The 19,419-nt window shown below is 46.3% G+C and overlaps 1 protein-coding gene across 1 annotated transcript in view; it reads left to right on the top strand.

The window, feature by feature from the left end:
- The first annotated feature begins 2,947 nt into the window (after nt 1–2,947).
- Nucleotides 2,948–19,419, top strand: part of WNT3 (Wnt family member 3) — a 31,895-nt gene continuing 15,423 nt past the window's right edge. Inside the window, exon 1 of the mRNA XM_030966471.1 lies at nt 2,948–3,109. Coding sequence (XP_030822331.1) covers nt 3,030–3,109 — 80 coding nt within the window. The 5' untranslated portion in view covers nt 2,948–3,029. The remainder of the gene's footprint in view (nt 3,110–19,419) is intronic.

Raw genomic sequence — 19,419 nt, 5'->3', positions numbered from 1 at the left:
AAAACACACCCCAAACACAACCTCCTCACCAAAGGTGGGGCAGCACAAACTCCTTATGATGCTGGGACAGATGTTCAGAGAGCAGTGGGATGGAGAAGTGGAAGGATTTGGGGGGATGAGCATCTCCATAGACTTCCTCAGAGCCATGCCCATGAATTCAGGGTGCTTGGGATCAGCCCTTCACATCTTTGAGGACCTGCCCACGGCCACATCAGTGTGTGAGAGCTTTGTGTCCCTGCTCTTGCTGTAGCACACTGAGATCCCTGCCCCACCACAGCAGCAAATAAACCTCTGAATTTGGGTCTGGGGTCACTTTCCCTCCTGGTTTCTGCAGAGGAAGCACTTTGTAGCTCATTATTGGCTTGGTTTATAAATAGCAGCACCCAGAAATGGATAAGGAGCCTTTTGTGCTCCCCAATGTCTGATGGACAGGAACGTCTCAGCCACCACGGAATCACTGAAGTTGGAAAAAACCTTAAAAATCATCAAAGTTCAACCATTAACTCACCACTGCCAGGTCCACCCAGACCTTGATGATGGTCTCCAACCAACAACACTTTGATTCTGATTTCCCCAGCTGGATTTCTACCAAAAAACCCCATTTCTGAGGTTCTTCTCCTCTCCCACGGGCTCAGCCACCTGCAGTACCACCTGAGACATCTCACTTCACTCTCTCCGCTTGCTGCCTCTCTAGCAGCGACACTTCAACCACAAAAATTCTGTCCCTTGGCACTTTTAATCCTTATTCTGTTTGTGCAGCTCCAAAACATCCACCAGCACAAACCTGGGCAGCATTTCCAGTTCTGCTTTTGCCAGAGGAGCTCACAGACACTTCAGTGCATTTCACACAGCCCAGGGCTTTCTTTGGGCAGTAAGGGAAGAGTGCCTGGGACCATTCCCTGGCCCTGGGATGAGGCACACAGGGACACCTTCATCCAGAACAAGTGGGTCAAATCTTAAGGGTCTCTTTGGAATATTTCCTGCCCCTGTCTATTTGGAATATTTCCACACTAACCTGAAACTGTGACTAAAATCTCTTTAGGGCTGGGTAAATTGGCTGGGCCAGCTCCACACCAGGGTCCATCTTCATGGTTAAAAAATGGGCAGTAAATGTCAAGATCTGGGGAAGATTTCCAGCTAATGTTAAATTTACTGGAGCAGCTTAAATCCACGTGTCCCCAAATGTCATTGGACAATTTCTGCTTTCTTAGACCCAGTTCAATAAAACCCATCTGGGTTCCAGGAAGATTTGTCAGGACAGGCTACACCCAAAAGAACAAGAATATCTGGGATTCAAAACCCCCCAAAAGAACAAGAATATTTAATATCTATGGTGGGTCACAGTCAGCTGGAAAGGCCATTGGAGTAAGCCTGGGGAAATTTGGCCTCACCAGGAAATTTCACCTCAGCAGGTGCAGGGAGAGATGGAGAGGGAAAATGTGAGCAGCTGCTGTGTCCTCCCTTGGGTGTGCCATGGCCAGGACAGCACCCACCCCTTCTGAGAGCTGCACTGCCCCAGCTCAGCACCCAAACACCAAAATCAGGCAGAACTGGCAATCCAGAATGGCAGGAGCAAGAGGCAGGTGCATCACAGGATCATGGAATGGTTTGGGTTGGAAAGAACCTTAAAGATCATCTCATTCCCCCCCTGCCATGGCACGGACACCTTCCACTGTGTCCAGGCTGCTCCAGCCTGGCCTTGGGCACTGCCAGGGATCCAGGGGCAGCCAGAGTTTCCCTGTGCCAGTGTGTGATTAAACACAACGAGGAATTTGTTTGTGCCCAGAGCTTTAAGATCCAGAGGAGGTCTAGAGCTTTCAAAACCATGAGATGCCTTGAGCTGCCCAAGACAGGACCTTGAATCTCCATTATTGCCACGGCTCTGAAATAAACTGATTTGTTGGCTGCTCCTAAAGCACCTGATCTCAAGCTGGTTCCACCCCAGGGCAGCAACAGAGCTGTGGTTGCTGAGATGCTTTAGGAGAAAAAGCAACTTGTTTGGCTTCTCCCATTTCTTTGTCCCATTCTGTCGAGTCATCTCCTCTGGCTGCACAATAGCTCCTGTTCAAACAGGCTCTCTACCCAATAACGAGGATTTTTAAAGTAAAATCTTTGTTGGGTCTATTTGCAAATCATGAAACTGATTAGGGTTTTTTTTAGGGTTACATGTGTGGGGTTTTGATAACATTTTCATCTTCCTGCATCCAGAGATGCACTTCACAAGCAATCCATCCGTGGGACGCGTCCCCATCTGCCTGCTCCCCTCTCACCACGACATGGCATTTTTTTTCTCAATAGAAATCCACGCTGCCCCTGCTCCCCCCTCTATCCATCACCCCCATACATTGAAAACCTGAGAACTGCAGGTTTCATTTCAACTTTATCACCAGTTTTGCCCCCATTATCACAAGCAGAGGATTTTCTGCCCCTCTGTGCCCCCCATCCCTGTCCATCTGAAGAGCAAGTTCTGTCTCACTCCCTGTGTGAGACTAAGCCACCCCTCACCACAGCCACCCTTCATCCTTACCTTGCATTCAGGGGCAGCACATCCTGGGCTCCAAGTGAAAAAAAAAAAAAATTGAAAAAAAAATTGAAAAATTGAAAATCCTCACCCCAAATCCCAGTGCCCCTGTGGAGTGTGGTGCACAGAGGGTTTGTCCGTGGCAGCCAGGCTCGGAACAAAGTTGTGGGGTGGAGGGGGAGGAGAGGGTGATTGACAGCCCTGGGCTGAGCCTCATCCCTCACCTTGGGCCATGCGGTCTGATTGGCCGCCTGCTGACATCCCCGAGCCCTGCACTTTTTAATAGACGCTTTTGGATGATCTACGGGGGAAAGGCTTGGAGAGGTGTGTTTCTGACAAGCCACAAAAAGTCACCCGAGCCACGAGGGACTTGGCTTCACTCTTTTTACCCCCTTTTTTTTTTTTTTTTTTTTTTTTTCCTGGGAGGAGGGGGATTCTTCATTTTGGCACTTCATGTTTTTCTGAAAACTTCGCGGCGATTTTTTCCCCCTTGCACCAGCCTGGACTGATGGATTACCACCTGCTTGGACTAATTCTGTCTTTTCTCTTCAATGGCACAAAGGTCTTAGCCGGTTACCCAATTTGGTGGTAAGATTCCTTCCTCCCCTCGCCCTTCCTCTCCCTATGATTGATTAATGAATTCATTAATTATTAGCCATGGGAGCCGTGTGTTCCCTTCCTTTTCACCCCTCGCCCTGCGGAGCTGCATGCTGGAGTTGAAGCGTAATTTCTTCAGATTTGACCTGTAATTAATGAAATCTGTGAAAAGTTTGGGGGTTATTTTGAAAGGGCCATGCCTGGGTTTCCCTTTGCACAAATGGAGGCTTCCCTACCACTCTTAATTTCTCCATTTTCGGCACTGTGGCGATGGGCTCTTGGTTCAGATGTGAAAGGATGCGGTTTTATTTCCTCGTGCAATGGGAATTTTGTCTCTCCCATCACTCTGCCACAGGGATTTTCTTCCTTTCCATGAAACTGCAATTGATCCTTTAAAAAAAAAAATTTAATTCTATTTTCTGTTTGGTTGCTGCGTTTTTTTGGACTTCTTTCCCTTCTTTTGTTGTATTCTGTCATGTGAATTTAGTCCGGCAAATAACGTAAATGGCACCTGAGAAAACATTCATTAGTAAAATTGCTCAAAGGTGGATTTTGTTCATTTTAATTATGGAAATGTCGCTAATTTCCTTGCACCAACGAGAAAAATAGATTTTAAAAGAATTTGTTGTATCTTGTAATGAGGCTGATAAGTATCCTGAGTTACTTATTTTAAAAATAAATCCAACTCTATATAAATGAATACAGTAACAAAATGCAATTGGAAGCCCTTTAGAACAAGAATACAGAATTAAACATTCCAGGTAATATAAATCCAGCAGCCAGTGAGTTGCATAACAGAATATTTCAGTTTATTTCTGTCTTTATGTAGGGTTTCTTGCTGGAATATCTCTTGTTAAGTTTCTGTATGTGCCAGGTAGGGGCTGTGAGCCTGATGATCCGTAGGGAAAAGAGGGAGATGGTGGAATTTGGTGCTACTGAGATTCTTGGGTTATTTTCGCCTTTCCAGAAAAGTCTCTCTTCTTTATTACTGAATCAGATCCTTTCAGTGCCAACATGGAGATGGCAAGAAGTAGGTGGGAGTGAACTTGGGAATGGACTGCCATGTCTGGGAATATTTAGAATTCAGGACGGAAAATACGAAATTTTTTAATTTTTTTTTTAAATAATCCATTTATTAGCGTGGACTTTGGGATGAGAATGTGCCTTTCCAGAGGAGAAAGACTGAGAGCACAATGAGAAGTCCCCGCTCAGGAAGCGTTTCAAAGCTCCGCAGGTTCATGAAATGGCTAAATCACAGCAGGTTTTCCTGGAGAATTAAATGATTTCCTCGCCCTGAGCGTGGCTGCCGAGCTTCAGGCCCTCAGCCCTGGGCAGGGGAGGCTCCTGGAATACAGAGAGCAGCACTTTGATTCCTTCCATCCCTTTTCTGCCCCACCTGGGCGCGGGGCACAGGTCAGGATGCCAGGGCTGGGTCTGAGCTGCCTGGGGCAGGGACATCTCACCATGGCATCAGCTCATCCCACCAGCCCCTGAGCTGCCTCAGGCTTTGATATAAATCAGGATTTAACACCCAAATCAAGGAGGGTTTCAAGTCTCAGAGCATTTCAAGTCTCTTTTCTTTTCTCCATGAAAAGGTCTCGTTTTCCCCCGTGAAGCACAAATGTCCCCGTGAAGCACAAATGCCTCCTGTGCCTGTTTGCAGGAGCAAATGCTGCAGACAGGTGTCTGCCCCATGCCCTCCTCCCAAACCCCTCTGAGTTCACCCCAAAGGAACAATACAGAGGATGTAGGGCACGGACAGCAGGGGCATGGCGAGCAGCATCGCTGGGAGAGCAGGGAGTCGAGCACACTCTGCACAGAATTTCATCCACAGATCCAGGCTTTGTGAATTTTTATGTATTTTCATAGATTCTGGCAGCACCAAAGTGCCAGAGAGTCTCTGCTGCTCTGGAGGGACGTGAGGAGTGCCCCATGTAGGGTGAGGTTGCAAATGCTGTGGGGTTTTAGGGGTTTCTTGAAGGCTGAGGGAGCAGGAGAGCAGAAATACCTGGGCCAGGGCTCAGGCACAGACAGTGCTCCCAGAGCACACAAATTCAAGGTTTCCTTTGGTCCCATGGAAGGCTTTCAATGTCTGCTCTGTGGTGGATTCTAGCACGGTGATATCTATGCTCTTAAAAAATAATTTTCCAATTGTCTTCCTGATCTTCTGCTCTTGAGGCAGGCACAGAGGAGGCTTTGGGGGGACGAGCCCCACTTGCAGGGTTCAGCACACCCCAAAACAGGGCAAGGAGAGCAAAGGTGGGGCTCAGCATCAGCCTGGTGCCCTGTGCTGGTGTCCTGCAGGCTGCCCTGGGCTTCCTCACCCCCAGTTAAACCCATCCCTGCTCAACTCAAGACTTTCAGGGGGGCAGTTCATGTGGCAGAGCCTCAAGGATGCTGACAGGCAGTGCCCTGTCCTGCTGGCACCACCTCCCTGGGGATTTTCCTGCTGGATAGGGAATATTTTGGCAGCAACATCCAAACAGATCCTTTCTGCTGTGGGACAGAAAGGAGAAAAGGGTTTGTTTATTCCTGTGGTGGAAGTGTCTGTGTGTGCCCTAGGAAAAGGAAAGTGATGAGAAGGGGGTCTGATCACCTTATAAATGGGTTTGGAATAATCCAAACCCATTTATATATAATATAATAATAATATATATATAAATAATTTTTATATATAATATAATAATTTTATATAATATAATAATTTTATATATAATATAATAATTTTATATGTAATATAATAATTTTATATATAATATATAATACTATATATTATATATTATATTATATATTATAATATATAATTATATAATCTATAATTATATGTTATATAATATATATAAAATATAATAAATATCTATAATAATGGCTGGAATGATGTTGCTGCCCCACTGTGAGCCAGACAATGCCAGGAGCTGGCAGCAGTGACACTGCAGGGAATAAAGGCAAAGGGATGGAGCTGCTCAGGGTTTGTGGGATGTGTTTTGTTGAAGGGCCAGGGAAGGATGTGGTCCTTGACATTGTCCAGAGGGAGGAGAGCCCAAGTGCAGCCCTGCAGCTCTGCAGGGAGGTCCTGCCCCAGCTCCCTGTGCTGCAAACCCAGAGCGTGGGGTCCAAACCCACTGGTGGAACAGGATGGAGAAGCCAAGAGGGGGTTTCGGCCCAGCTGGGATGTTGGAAACCCCCTGGCATCGTCCAGGCAGCTCTGAGTGAGCTCCAGGGGTGGCTCAGGCTGTGGATGGAACCTCCAGTGAGGTATTTTGACACAGGTCCAAGCCTTCTTCACATGCTGCCATCCCATCAGAGCCCTGAGAGGGAACAAACGGGGCACAGATGGGAAAAGGTCACTGAAATGCTGCCTGTGAGTGCTGACAGGAGGAGCTGGGGCCAACAAAGCTCCCTCAGAGACGTGTCCAACACTTGGGCTGCCTGCTTAGTGCTGCTAAAAGAGAAGGAGGAGATGGGGAGCTGTGGTGGGGCTGCAGCTCCTCCTGACCCCCCAGGAGTGCTGGGGGTGTGGGCACTGAGGGGCAAAGCTGGGCTCACCTGGGGCTGAAAACAGCCCTGAGTACCTGGCTGGCCATGAGTGTTCAGGAGCTTCTGTCTCTGAAGGGTTTTGTGGGCTTCAAGGTTTTCTTCAGCGTTTTTCCCAGCCAGGTTTAGCTGGGGAAATCCCTAGCTGGGATGGGCAATCCATGCCATGGAAAGCAGAGTCTGGGAGCTGGGATTGAGGCGGATCCCAAATCCTGAGCAGCAGGACATTGCCAGAGCAGATCTCCAAGGATGCACAGCCTCAGGAGCTGGCAGAGGGCTCCAGGTGACATCTCCTGCTGGTTTTGTCCCTGCCCTGTGCAGAATCTCATCATGGTTTGGGTTGGAATCAGCCCTGAAGCTCCTTCTGTTCCACTCATTCCAGTGGAGTCCTGAGCTCAGCAACAGCTTCAAAATGCTCCCAGGGCATGGCAGCTCAGAGCAATCTGCACTGTCACACTGCTGGCCTTCGGGAGGTCTCAATCCCTCAGAAATTAACCCCTTGTGTCTCCAGGACAAGACCAGGGCAAGCCTGGAGCCCAGGGAGAAGGGCTCTGCCTCACTCAAGAGCCTTTCTGCCCTTAAGACACAAATCTCTGTCTTGTAAGTGAAGTCAGAAATAAATTTAAAGTGGCCACCAGGAGCTCTGAAGAAGCTGCTTAATTGCAACCAGTTCCTTATCTGGCTCCTTCACTAAAAGCAGCGTTTGCCAGAGTGAAGCTGTTGCTAAAGGCACCTCAAGGGAGGGCCCTGGGAATTCAGGAGGGATTTTTGGCCACCCCACCCTCTCAGCTGGAGGTGCTGGGGTAGAGGAGGCCACAACCCAGTGATTTCCATGTCCTGCCTGCTGAGCCACTGCCCCATCACCCTGATGGGGTCAGGGAGGAGCTCAGACCTGGGACAGAGGCAGGGGGATGCCCTGAGAAGGCTGAGCTGAAAGATAAAGGGCAGAGCTAAAGAATAAAGTAGAGATTTATTAAAACACCTCAATAAATCCACCTTGGGTAGCATAAGAGCCCAGCCAGGGCTACACCCCAGGTGAACCCAAAATGGTCACAAAATGCCCCACAGGTCACAGGGTCTCTCACTTTTATAAGCTCTGCTCCATTTGCATAATTGAGTTAATTGCCCAATTACAGCTCCAGCCCATCAAGTCCCAACCTTCTTGTTTTTCTCTCTTCTGTTTGTGCTCTTGGGCCTGAGATATGAATCATTTGTCCTTGGTGCACAGCTGGAGCAGGAATTGTTTTGTTTCCCTGCTCTGTGCACAGAGCTCACCATCCCCTCATGTGAAGCCCAGACTCACAAAAGCAGCATTTTGATATTAAAAACATAAAAACTAAAACCTGAGGCATCAAGGGGATGGCGACATGAAGGAACAGAACTCACAGCTGGGCTCCCCCCAAACTCAGAGAGCTGAGGGGCACCTGGGGCCCTGCACAGCTCAGGAGGATGCAGAGGAACTGGAATGGGGCTGGAAAGGTGGAAAGGGGGGTCCTGGGCTGGTGCAGGGTGACCAGGGAGGTGAGAGCTGCTCAGGGCAGCTTGGAGGGCTCTCACCAACAGCACAGGGCTCATCTCTCCTCTCCAGTGCTGAACAATTAACAAAGGGCAATTGTCACCTGAGCCAGAGATGACACAGAAGGCAAAATGGCAAAGGCCTCATTTATTCCATCCTCTTCTCTTTCATAGCTTAGTTCACTACAGGTGGACCTGATTGGACCTGACCTCATTTAATCAACACATTTTTCTTGACAGGCTAATTAACCAGACACCCATTTGTAAACAATCTTATGAGAAAAACAGCAAAACAGATTGTTAGAAGAACACCCCCTGCAGGTTGTTTTAACATTTTGGCTCTCATTGTTTATCCCCAGCTCCCTAAATCTTCCCAGGCCCATTCTGGGGTAACTTACCTGGCTTTCTCTCTCTCTGACCAGGCTGTCACATCTCCTGTGGCTCCATTGCTGAGGCCAGGGCCACCAAAGGTTGTGCTTGAGGTTCCTCCTGACAGCTCCAGGTCACTCTGTTAGTGTTCAGGAACACAAATCACAGAATGATTCTATGCAGGTGCTTTATTGAGAGCTCTGGGTGTCAGGGGTACAGACCCAAATCTGACTCCACCATGGGTTTGGGATGAACATGTTTTTATATTCTATCATTATATAACTTACATATTAATTATTAAACTTACATTGTTCTATTGATGTTACAATATCACAATACAATGTTCTATTACATTGCTCTGTACATTGATTCCATCCAGCCATGGGTTTCTCGTGATCCCCCTCAAACCCCTAACATAGTTTCTCATGATTCTTTAAACAAAAATGATAACTAATCCCATCTAACAATGATATCATTTATCATATACTGGTTACACAGGTGTAGCTCAGGTCTAGCAAACACAAGATCATGTGAAAAACACATTTACATTTTTACATGTATTTTTAACAAAAATACAAATACATTTCCCAGGCCCTACTAAGCCTAACTTTCTTTCTAGCTCTCTAAATTTTGTGATTTAAAAATTTTTTACTATCAAATCTGTTCCCAGGGCACATTTAATGGGGGTTGTGCCATCACCAGGACCTTGAGCAGCTCCAACTCAGGTGCAGCCCAAGGCTCCAGTGCAGCCCCAGGACAGACCTGGAGGTCCCTCCTGTGTCACCAGGGATGACACAAACTCCAGATCAGGAGTTAAAAGCAGCCAATTTATTGAAACCCCTTATTTTATTCCCTGGTCTGATACAGGTAGACCTGACTGGTCATTTAATCAACTCATTTCTCATGTTTGGTTAATTAAGAAGACACCCTTTGGGGAAAACAACCTGTTAGAAACACCACTTGCAGATAGATCACAATTCTTTCTCTCTGCCTCCCTAAAAGTTTCCAGACCAATTCATGGCAAAGCTTCTCTAGCTTGCTCTCTCTCTCTGAACAGACTATCACATCCACATTCCTGATTTTTGAATTTCACCCTCTAGCTGGCACTCAGGGGGTGTTTGATTATTCCTGTGGCACTGTCATATTTTCTGGAAAAATCCCTTCGCCAGGATTTCTTCTCCTGGGAAGCTGAGAAGCCTCAGAGAAAAAGGAAAACAATAATTATCTGATTTGCTTCTCCTGTGTTTTGCTGCTTTGGAATGTGGTTTGGACATTGTTTATGCAACATGTGAATTGTTTTTACTTAATGATCAATCACAGCCAGCTGTGTCAGACTCTGAGGAGTCAGTCACCAGTTTTTAATTATTATCATGTTAGGCCTTCTGTAAGATCCTTTCTCAATTCTTTAGCATAGCATAATGTGCTATAATATAATATAATATAATATAATATAATATAATATAATATAATATAATATAATATAATATAATATAATATAATATAATATAATATAATATAATATAATATAATATAATATAATATAATATAATATAATATAATATAATCCCTGGGAATGAACAGTATTCCAACTTTTCAATATTAATTTTTAAAATATTAATATTTAATATTAATTCCTGGGAATTAATATTATTCCAGATTTTAAACATATTATTTTTAAAGTTAACATTTAATATTAATTCCTGGGAATTATTATTTTTCAAGCTTTTAAAATATTATTTTAAATATTAATATTTAATATTAATTGCCAGGAATCAATAGTATTCCAGCTTTTTAAAATATTCTTTAAAAATATTAATATTTAATATTAATTCCTGGGAATTAATATTATTCCAGCTTTTCTTACTATTAATTCCAGCTTTTCCTGGGATAAGCTTTCCCCTTAGGACAGAAGGATCTTGAGATCCCCCAGTTCTCCTCCTCCATGAACCTTCTCTTTCTGGGACCATACCCAGGACTCCTCAGAAATCCCAAATTAACCCCAAAACCAGGTGTTTGTTTGCACACCGTGGGGTCTTTTACAAACCCTGCTCATTGCTCTGGCTGGGGTCCCTCTCTCCAGTCCCACATCCAGACACCAGAGCTGCTGCTGAGGCAACAGAACATCCCCAGCAGGGACTGGGAGCCTTGGCTGGAAGGGATTCCAGGCCTGGAAATGCCTGTTCATCACCAGGCCTGTCAGTGCTGTGTTATTTCTTCTTATGTTTAAAGTAAAAAAGTAAGTTTTTGGGATTTTGGGGGGTTTTAACATGTATTTTTTATAGAGGAGTGTTTAATTTTTTAGTGGCAGTTTTGTAATTTTTAAAATGTTTTTAATATAAAATTATTGCATTTTATTTTTTGATTCTGTGAAATATATATGTTAAGAACTATATATAAAATTATATTTTATATAGCTATTCTACATTAAAATTGTATTTTATATATAATTTTAATGCAGAATAGTAAAGTGCCACCCCTGGAATATGAAAGGACCACGCTCTGAAAAGGAAATTTGCCCTGATAAAGGAGCCAAAATCTCTAACTCCTTTTCTGAAGATGCGTTTCCTGATTTCCTAATTTGCTAATTAGTCTTGTTCACAATTCACTGAACCTGACTGCTTTTAATTAATCTTACAAATCTAATCAAGTCTAACTGGCACCTTTCCCAGTGCTCACAATTTTAAACGAGAAACTCTTTCCCTCCAGCCCCACCCTGGCTCAGGCTCCAGATCTTCTGCCCCCTTTTCAACAAAAGGATGATAAAACCTTCAGGGTTTTTTATTCTGGTCCCATTTCTATGTCACAGACTCAAGTTTCCTGCAGTTACTTTCTAGAAATTGTGGAGGTTTATAATTAAGAAATTTGCAGTGAATGTCTCAGGAGTTTCTTGCAGCCAGGGGCACATTTGAAAGGCAGATTTTACCTGCAGAGGTCTCTTAGATTTGAGGGAGGGTTTCTTGTTGAGTTTTTAGGGGTTTTTGTTGTTGCAAAATATTTCAATTGTGGTTTTAAATTCTGATTATTGCTCAGGCCTGATTAGGTTTGGTAACAACCAACTCCCCTTTAATAAGTTTTTAAATGAAATTCACCTGTTGTCTGTCTGGCAGAGTTTGTGCAGAACACCAAGCCATGGCTGTCTCCATAGTTTTATTTTTCCTTTCAATTTGCTCATTTTTACCCCTTACAAACCTAAAAATAAGATCTCCAGACAACAAATCCTCACATATGGTTTTGGTGGGGCTCAGGCTGCTGCTGTTGGTGAAGTGAGGATGTAAAAAGAGTGGATATAAAAGAGCCTCCAACAGTGGTGCAATCTCAGGAGCACAGTTTTGGAGGCAAAACTCCCAAAGGAGACCCTTCCCTCGTGTGCTGGGGCTGGGGCTGTGATTTTCAGATCCTTTTGGGAGCAGTGGTACCTTTGCGACATCCCTCATCCCAATGCCAGGAGGGTTGGGAAGAGCCAGACAAGACGGGGACAGCACCACCAGGGACACTCCCAGAGGCTCTGGAGGTCGCCAAAATCAGCCTTTGGTGCCCAGAGGACACAGATGAGCTGCTCAGAAGTGCTGTGAGCCCGTGGAGTGCAGATGTTTCCTCCCACCACAGCCCTGCTCTGCAGGAGCTGCCTCTGTCCAGCCCAGTCCAGTAATCCTGGCTCAAGGGGTTTTAATTTCAGTCCTAACACTGTCCATGGTCCTTGTGTGTTGGATTTGTGTGGTGCCCCGTGGCAGGAAGGAATGATGAATGTGATTCCATGTTCTCAGAAGGATAATTTATTATTTTGTGATACTATATTATACTAAAAAATACAATACTAAAGAATACAGAAAGGATACTTACAGAAGGCTAAAAAGATAATAATGAAAATATGTGACTTTTTTCCACAGTCCCAACACAGCTTGGCCCTGATTGGCCAAAGAGTCAAAACAACTCACAGCAGAATCCAGTGAAACAATCAACTGTGGGTAAACAATCTCCAAACACATTCCAAAGGAGCAAAACACAGGAGAAGCAAATCAGATAATTATTGTTTTCATTTTTCTCTGAGGCTTCTCGGCTTCCCAGGAGAAAAATCCTGGGCGAAGGGATTTTTCCAGAGAATGTGAATGCCACACTTGTGGGACAGGAGTCTTGGTCTGTGGTGTAAACTTAAGCTGAGCTTTAGTTGTGGCTCCTCCTAGAGCCACTGTGCCCAGCACCCAGCTCCTGAGGCTGCTCCAGGGACCAGGGATTGGTGCAGGAAACATTTGGGTTCCACCTCAAGCATCAAGACCTCAGCTCAAGGTGTTCCTTGGCTTCTCTGCTTGGCTGTAAACACACACAAAGTGGAAAATCAGATTTCTGGTGGGGTTCTGAAGGCCGTGAATTCAAGGCTTGCTGGGGAAATGAAGAGCTGGGGGTAAAATCTCCCCTGAGTGCTGGGATGAATTACATTAGGGAAGTGTTCTGTGGGACAAGATGCTCAAAGAACATTTGCCTTGAGGTTGGGCTTTCAGGTTCTTGAGTCAGATCAGGCTCGAGCAACTCCCCAGTTCCCTGGCCTTACACAAAATTTCACCTGAGGGAGGATCCCCTTCCCTCACAGCCCCTGAGCAATAATCCAGAGCCAACCTTCAGCTCAGGCCACCCTGATGCCTTGTGCAGGCTGGCCTAGAACAGAGACTGGACAGAGCTAAAGAATAAAGTAGGGATTTATTAAAAGGACTCAATGGATCCACCTTGGGCAACACAAGAGCCCAGCCAGGGCTACAGTCCAGGTGAACCCAAAATGGTCACAAAATGAACACCAGGTGAGCCCAAAAGTGTCACAAAATGAACCCCAGGTGAGCCCAAAATGGTCACAAAATGCCCCACTGGTCACGGGGTCTCTCACTTTTATCAGTTCTGCTCCATTTGCATCTTGCTGTTCATTGTCCAATTCCAGCTCCAGCCCATGCAGTCCCATCCTTGTTTTTCTCTCTTCAGCCCACGGTGTTTGTGTTCTTGGGCTGAGATTTGGATCATTTGTCCTTGGTCCCCAGCTGGAGCAGGAATTGTTTTGTCTCCCTGCTCTGTGCACAGAGCTCTCCATCCCTAAATATGAAGCCCAGACCCACCCACTAAAGCAGCACAGAACCTGAAAAATAGAAAAGCTAAAACCTGAGGCATCATAACTCACATCCCATCCCTGCTGGGACCTGAACTGAGCTGAGCCAAATTTTACCCTTGCCTTGAGTTTCCTCAGAAGGAGGCAGCAGCACCCACACTGAGCTGTGGAGCAGAGCCAGGGTGGCACATGGTTCAGTCTTTCCTGCAATATTCATGGCAGTTTGTGTCTCACACCTTTCCAGAGCCCAGAACCTTCCACTCCAAGTGCTTTGCTCTCCATGGAAAGAGGATAACAGGACCCAGTAGTAAAGCAGCCTCATTTTTCACCACAAGAAACCACCAGGACTGGTTCTAGGCCTGGTTTGTACAAGATTCAATTTGGTTTTTCCCCACAAGAAACCACCTGATCCAGGACTAATTCTAGCTCTGATTTCCACAAGATTCAATTTGGTTTTTCATCACCAGAAACCACCTAATCTAGGACTAACTCTAGATCTGGTTTCTACAAGATTCAATTTGGTTTTTCCATTCTGGATCTTTAAGTTCCACTTTAAGTTCCACTTTCTCCAGCTGAGACAGAACTGGTACCACAGTGCCCAGGATGGGCAGCCCAGCTGACCACTGTCCCCTCTGTCCCCTCTGTCCCCTCCCTGCCAGGCTCCTCCTTCCCCAGGCTGTTCATGGGAGCAGAACCAGCCTGGGCGCTCCAGTCCTGGTCTCAGGGCTCAGAGAAGGACTCTCCAAACAGAGGCAGCCCAGGGATCCCCCTTAGATCCCACCCCAGGCTGTGGCACAGCTGAGTGGATGTGGCAATTCCCACCCACGGGGTGTTTTCCTTCCGTGATGTTTGGGTGTTGGGAAGCTGCTTCCCAGTGCCAAACTGTGACTCACCATGGGTGATTTCGGCACAGTTGGCACCAAACACTTCTTGAGGCCACCCACCACCACCCAGGGACTCCCCAAAGTGGAATTTGCCTCTCCAAAGAGACTCCCCAGACTCGAGTTTGCCTCCCCACAGGGACTCCCCAGACTGGAGGCATGGCTGGAGGGCTTGGCTGACCAGTGGGAGATGACCAGCACCCTCGCTGGCCTCAGTGGAGAGCTGTTCCTTCCTTCCCTGGGTTTCTGATGCTCGTTCTGGTCCCAGTGTCCTGCCCCCTGTCCCTGGCAGGACACATTTCCCTCCCCAGTGCCAGCTTTGGGAAGGAGGCAGGAGAGGAAGGTGAGTGCTGCTGGGAATGGCTGGCAGTGGCAGCGAGGGGACAGCAGCCCAGGGAGGTGACATGGCCTCACTCACAGCCCTGCCAGGACCCAAACAAACCCCAGCATCTGTCTTTGGAGGAAAGGTTTTACAGCACTGAATATCTCACTGTGTTTACTGCACTCACAGCCTGGAAGCCTGAATTTGCATATGCAAATCATATGCATTTATGTAAATTCCAGGTCGAATAATATTATCACAGTCCCTGCAGAACAGATCCTCTGCCATGGCAAATCAGTGGATTGTGTTTTCCAGGCGAGAGTGGCGCTGCTTTGAGCAGGCATTGCTGAACAGAACATTTCTGTCTGGGGGGGGGAACAATGCAGGACCCGCTCCTGGGCACACCCGGTCCCCTGGCAGCAACTTCATTCAGGTTCCTGAGGAGGAGAAGTGGCTCCAGTCCCATCCCCATCCATCCCCAACCCCAGCTTTAGCCCCATCCCCATCCCCAGCCCTGTTTCCAGCTCCATTCCCAATCCTGGTCCCATCCCCAACCCCATTCCCCATCCCCATCCCCATCTGTGCTGGTGTTCACAGGGGTCCCAGGCAGAGGGAAGACATGAGGATCTGACTCCATGTTTCAGAAGGCTTGATTTATTATTTTATGATATATATTATATTAAAACTATACTAAAAGAATAGGAGAAAGGATTTCATCAGAAGGTTAGCAAGCAAGAAGAATGGAATGATAACAAAATCCTGTGACTGACCGAGACAGTCTGGACAGCTGGGCTGTGATTGGCCATTAATTAGAAACAACCACAGGAGGCCAATCACAGATGCACCTGTTGCATTCCACAGCAGCAGATAATCATTGTTTGCATTTTGTTCCTGAGGCCTCTCAGCTTCTCAGGAGGAAAAATCCCAGGAAAGGGATTTTTCAGAAAATATCATTGCCACACCCATCCTCATTCCCAATCCCATCCCCCATCCCATCCCATCCCATCCCATCCCATCCCATCCCCGAGCCCATCCCCATCCCATCCCCACCTCCCCTCTCCCAGCACGCCGCTCCCAGCCCATGTTCGATGCCCAGACAAAGCTCTGGCAGCAGATGCCAAAATCACCTCCCAGCCCATGACAGAGCCCTGAGTCACCCCAAGAGCAGCAGCTCCCCCAGAACGGGCTCGTCTCACTAAAGTGGAGTTGCTGCAGCAGCCCAAATCCGCAGCCAGTGCAGAGGGATGAGGCACTGCCCCACTCATGGGGGCTGCTGCTGTCCCTGCTGCTGTCCCTGCTGCCACTGCCATTTTCTCCAATTTGTGGAGAAAAGAATTTGTGGCTGAGCAAATAGGTGACATTTTGGGGATGAGACTTTCTCCCATCAGAAAGTTAATGGCTTTTAGGGCAGGATTTTTCACAAGAGATTTTGGGTGTTAGAACCCAAACTGGAAATGAAAGGCTTTTGGGGCCAGGTGTTCAAAAAAGCAGGAGGTTGGGGAGTTTGAGATTTGGGATCATTCCCATCTCAATATTCACTAAGGAGGACACAGGAGGGAAAAGGGAGAAAGGAGAGGTGGGGAGGAGGAGCTGCCCGAGTGTGGAAAATGGATTTGTAAAGAATTTTTTAAACTTGATAAAAAGTTTATATAGATCTGTATATTTGAATGTAAACACTGGGAGAGAAATGTCCAGAGTGGGTGATACCTCAGGTCTTAGTTTTTCTATTCTTCAGGTTCTGTGCTGCTTTAGTGGGTGGGTCTGGGCTTCACATCAGGGGATGGTGACCTCTCTGCACAGAGCAGGGAGACAAAACAATTCCTTCTCTAGCTGGGGACCAAGGACAAATGATCCAAATCTCAGGCCCAAGAGCACAAACACCGTGGGCTGAAGAGAGAAAAACAAGGATGGGACTGCATGGGCTGGAGCTGGAATTGGACAATTAACTCCAATTGTAAATGGTGCAGAACTTATAAAAGTGAATGACCAGTGGGGCATTTTGTGACCATTTTGGTTCATCTTGGGTGCAGCCCTGGCTGGGCTCTTGTGCTGCCCAAGGTGGATCCATTGAGGTCTCCTAATAAATCCCTGCTTTATTCTTTAGCTCTGTCCAGTCTCTGTTCTAGGCCAGCCTGCACAAGGCATCAGTCAGGGCTAGAGCAAAACCCACAGGCTGGGAGAATTAGGGCTGTTTAGCCTGGTGAAGAGAAGGTTGCATGAAGACATAACAAGTTTTTTCCTAGAGAAGCACAAAAAGAAGAAGAGAAAACAATTCTCATCTCTACTTGCTACTCCTGTTATTTTCACACATGTAAAATGTGTTAAGAAAATTATTTACCTAAATTAATTTAGTTAATTGAACAGCAGTAAAAGTTATTTTATTGCCTTAACCAATTAAATCAAAGATATATCCTATCTCAAACAATCACAAATTTTTCTTTAATATATAGTATAATGTATATAATGTGATAATAAGATATATATGATATGATATGATGTGATACATATAATATAATATAATATAATATAATATAATATAATATAATATAATATAATATAATATAATATAATATAATATAATATAATATAATATAATATAATATAATATAATATAATATAATATAATATAATATAATATAATATAATATCTCTCTAACATAATTATAATAAATAGAAATATAACATAATATAATTTTAAATACAAATTATTCAATCTTCTAAATCAATAAAACCAAATACCAATCATTCCCTACACCAAAAACTCCCTAAATACAATAGGGAACCTCTATCCTTCCTCCACCACGGGGGAGCCTGGGATCCCTGTGTGCCTTGCAGTTACCACAATTATTATTTGAAATTTGAATTGCCTTGGACTCATGGTTTGCACAACTCCCGTGCCCTGGCCATGCCCTGCAGAGCTCAGGTGTTTTACCAAAGGCTGCTGGAGGACTTTAGCTTCAGTCAGAGAATATTGATATATTCAGGAATGTTGATAATATTGATCCCTACACACACAACAGCTCCTGTGCCATTCTCCTCTGCTAGCACAGGCTGGATTTGGGGACGCTCAGTGTAAGAGAATCTCCAACAAGTGTTGGGCACTGGTGTTTTGCTTTGAGGTTTGTGCCTTTGCACCCCCCTGGTCTGAATTCCCTCTCAGCAGCCATTGTCCTGCCCTCTCCGGCTGGACACAAAGTCTTAATCTTCCCCTTCTTCCCACTGTAACTAAACAATCTCTCAGAAGTCTTTCCAATAGACTGATCAAACTGTCAGCATAAGCCACTGCCTCAGCTCGCTGCTGTTGCTCCTTTGTCCCCTGCCCGTGTTTAACATCCCATTTACAACAGGGAGGAGGCTTAAACCCACCCCAGCTCCTCCAGCAGTGCTTGAAGGAGAGCTTAAACCACCCCAGCTCCTATAGCAGTGCCTGGGTGAGAGCTTAAACCACCCCAGCCACAGCTCCAGGGGGAAACAGAAGGACAGAACCACCCTGGACACGTCCAGGAGGGAAGCTGTAGGAAAATCCAGAGCTGAGGAATCCAATTTCATCAACACCACCCTGTCCTCCTGCCCCTGGATGTCTCTGCTGAGGGTGAGGGGGTGGCTGCACTCCCCTGGAGACGCCACTGAGGCTGTGCCACGTCCTGCCTGCTCCCACAGAGGTGACATTTGTGACATTTGTGGCTCACACCCCCAGACACCTCACCAGGCTCCTCTGGCAGCATCTCCTGGGCTTTGCTCAGTGCCAGGGGGTCACGATGGCTTTTTCTGGAGCTGGTCACGCCTTCCCCAGCTCATCCTGCCTGGTGCTGGAGGAGAAGAGAGGTCCCTGCTCCCCCCAGACCACCAGGAGAGCATTCCTGATCCTCTGGCATCCCCCATTCCTCTTGTCCTTTCAACAGGAATTTCTGAGCCCCCCCATGTTTCAAACACAGCTCCAGTTCCAAGAGTTGGACTCTGCAGCTCAGGTGCCCTCTGGGGGTTGGGTTTACATCTCTTCAGCCAAACTCAGCTGGTTTCCACCCAAAGGGCTTTGACGCAGCAAGGTCAGGGTAACAATTCCCCCTCTCAGAAGGGCTCAGACCTGCAGCTCCATCTCTGCTCCCTTTGAGGACACTCAGTGTAAGAGAATCTGCAACAAATGTCTTGGTTTGAAATCCAGGTGTGTGCTGAGGAGGGCAGGAGCTTCCCTTGAAATGGAAAATGTAAACCCCCTCCCTCCAAAGTATAATTTTTAAATTAAGGGGCTCTCAGGCAAAGATATGGGAATAGGAATAGCAGTTTTTAATTAGGGAAATAAAAAATAAAAATGCAACTGTACAAAAAAAAAAAAACCATAGAGTTAGAATAGACCTGCCCCCCTGTGTGTCAGGGGGTGGCACAGCCCCATCCCATGGGGGCTCAGCCCTCCTGCAGTGCCAGCTGTGCTGCTGCTGGAGCAGGGATCCTGCACAAGGGGGGAGTTTTCCTCTGCAGCTCCAGGGCTGCTGCAGATGGGCCTGGGCTCCCTCTGGCAATGCAGGGCAGCAGAAAGCTGCTCCTCTGGCAATGCAGTGGGCAAAGGCTGCTGTGCTGTCCCAAAGCTCAGATTGCA

The sequence above is a fragment of the Camarhynchus parvulus genome, chromosome 27, assembly GCF_901933205.1.
Source record: "Camarhynchus parvulus chromosome 27, STF_HiC, whole genome shotgun sequence".
Lineage (NCBI taxonomy): Eukaryota > Metazoa > Chordata > Aves > Passeriformes > Thraupidae > Camarhynchus > Camarhynchus parvulus.
This window is presented reverse-complemented; position numbering and strand designations above follow the sequence as displayed.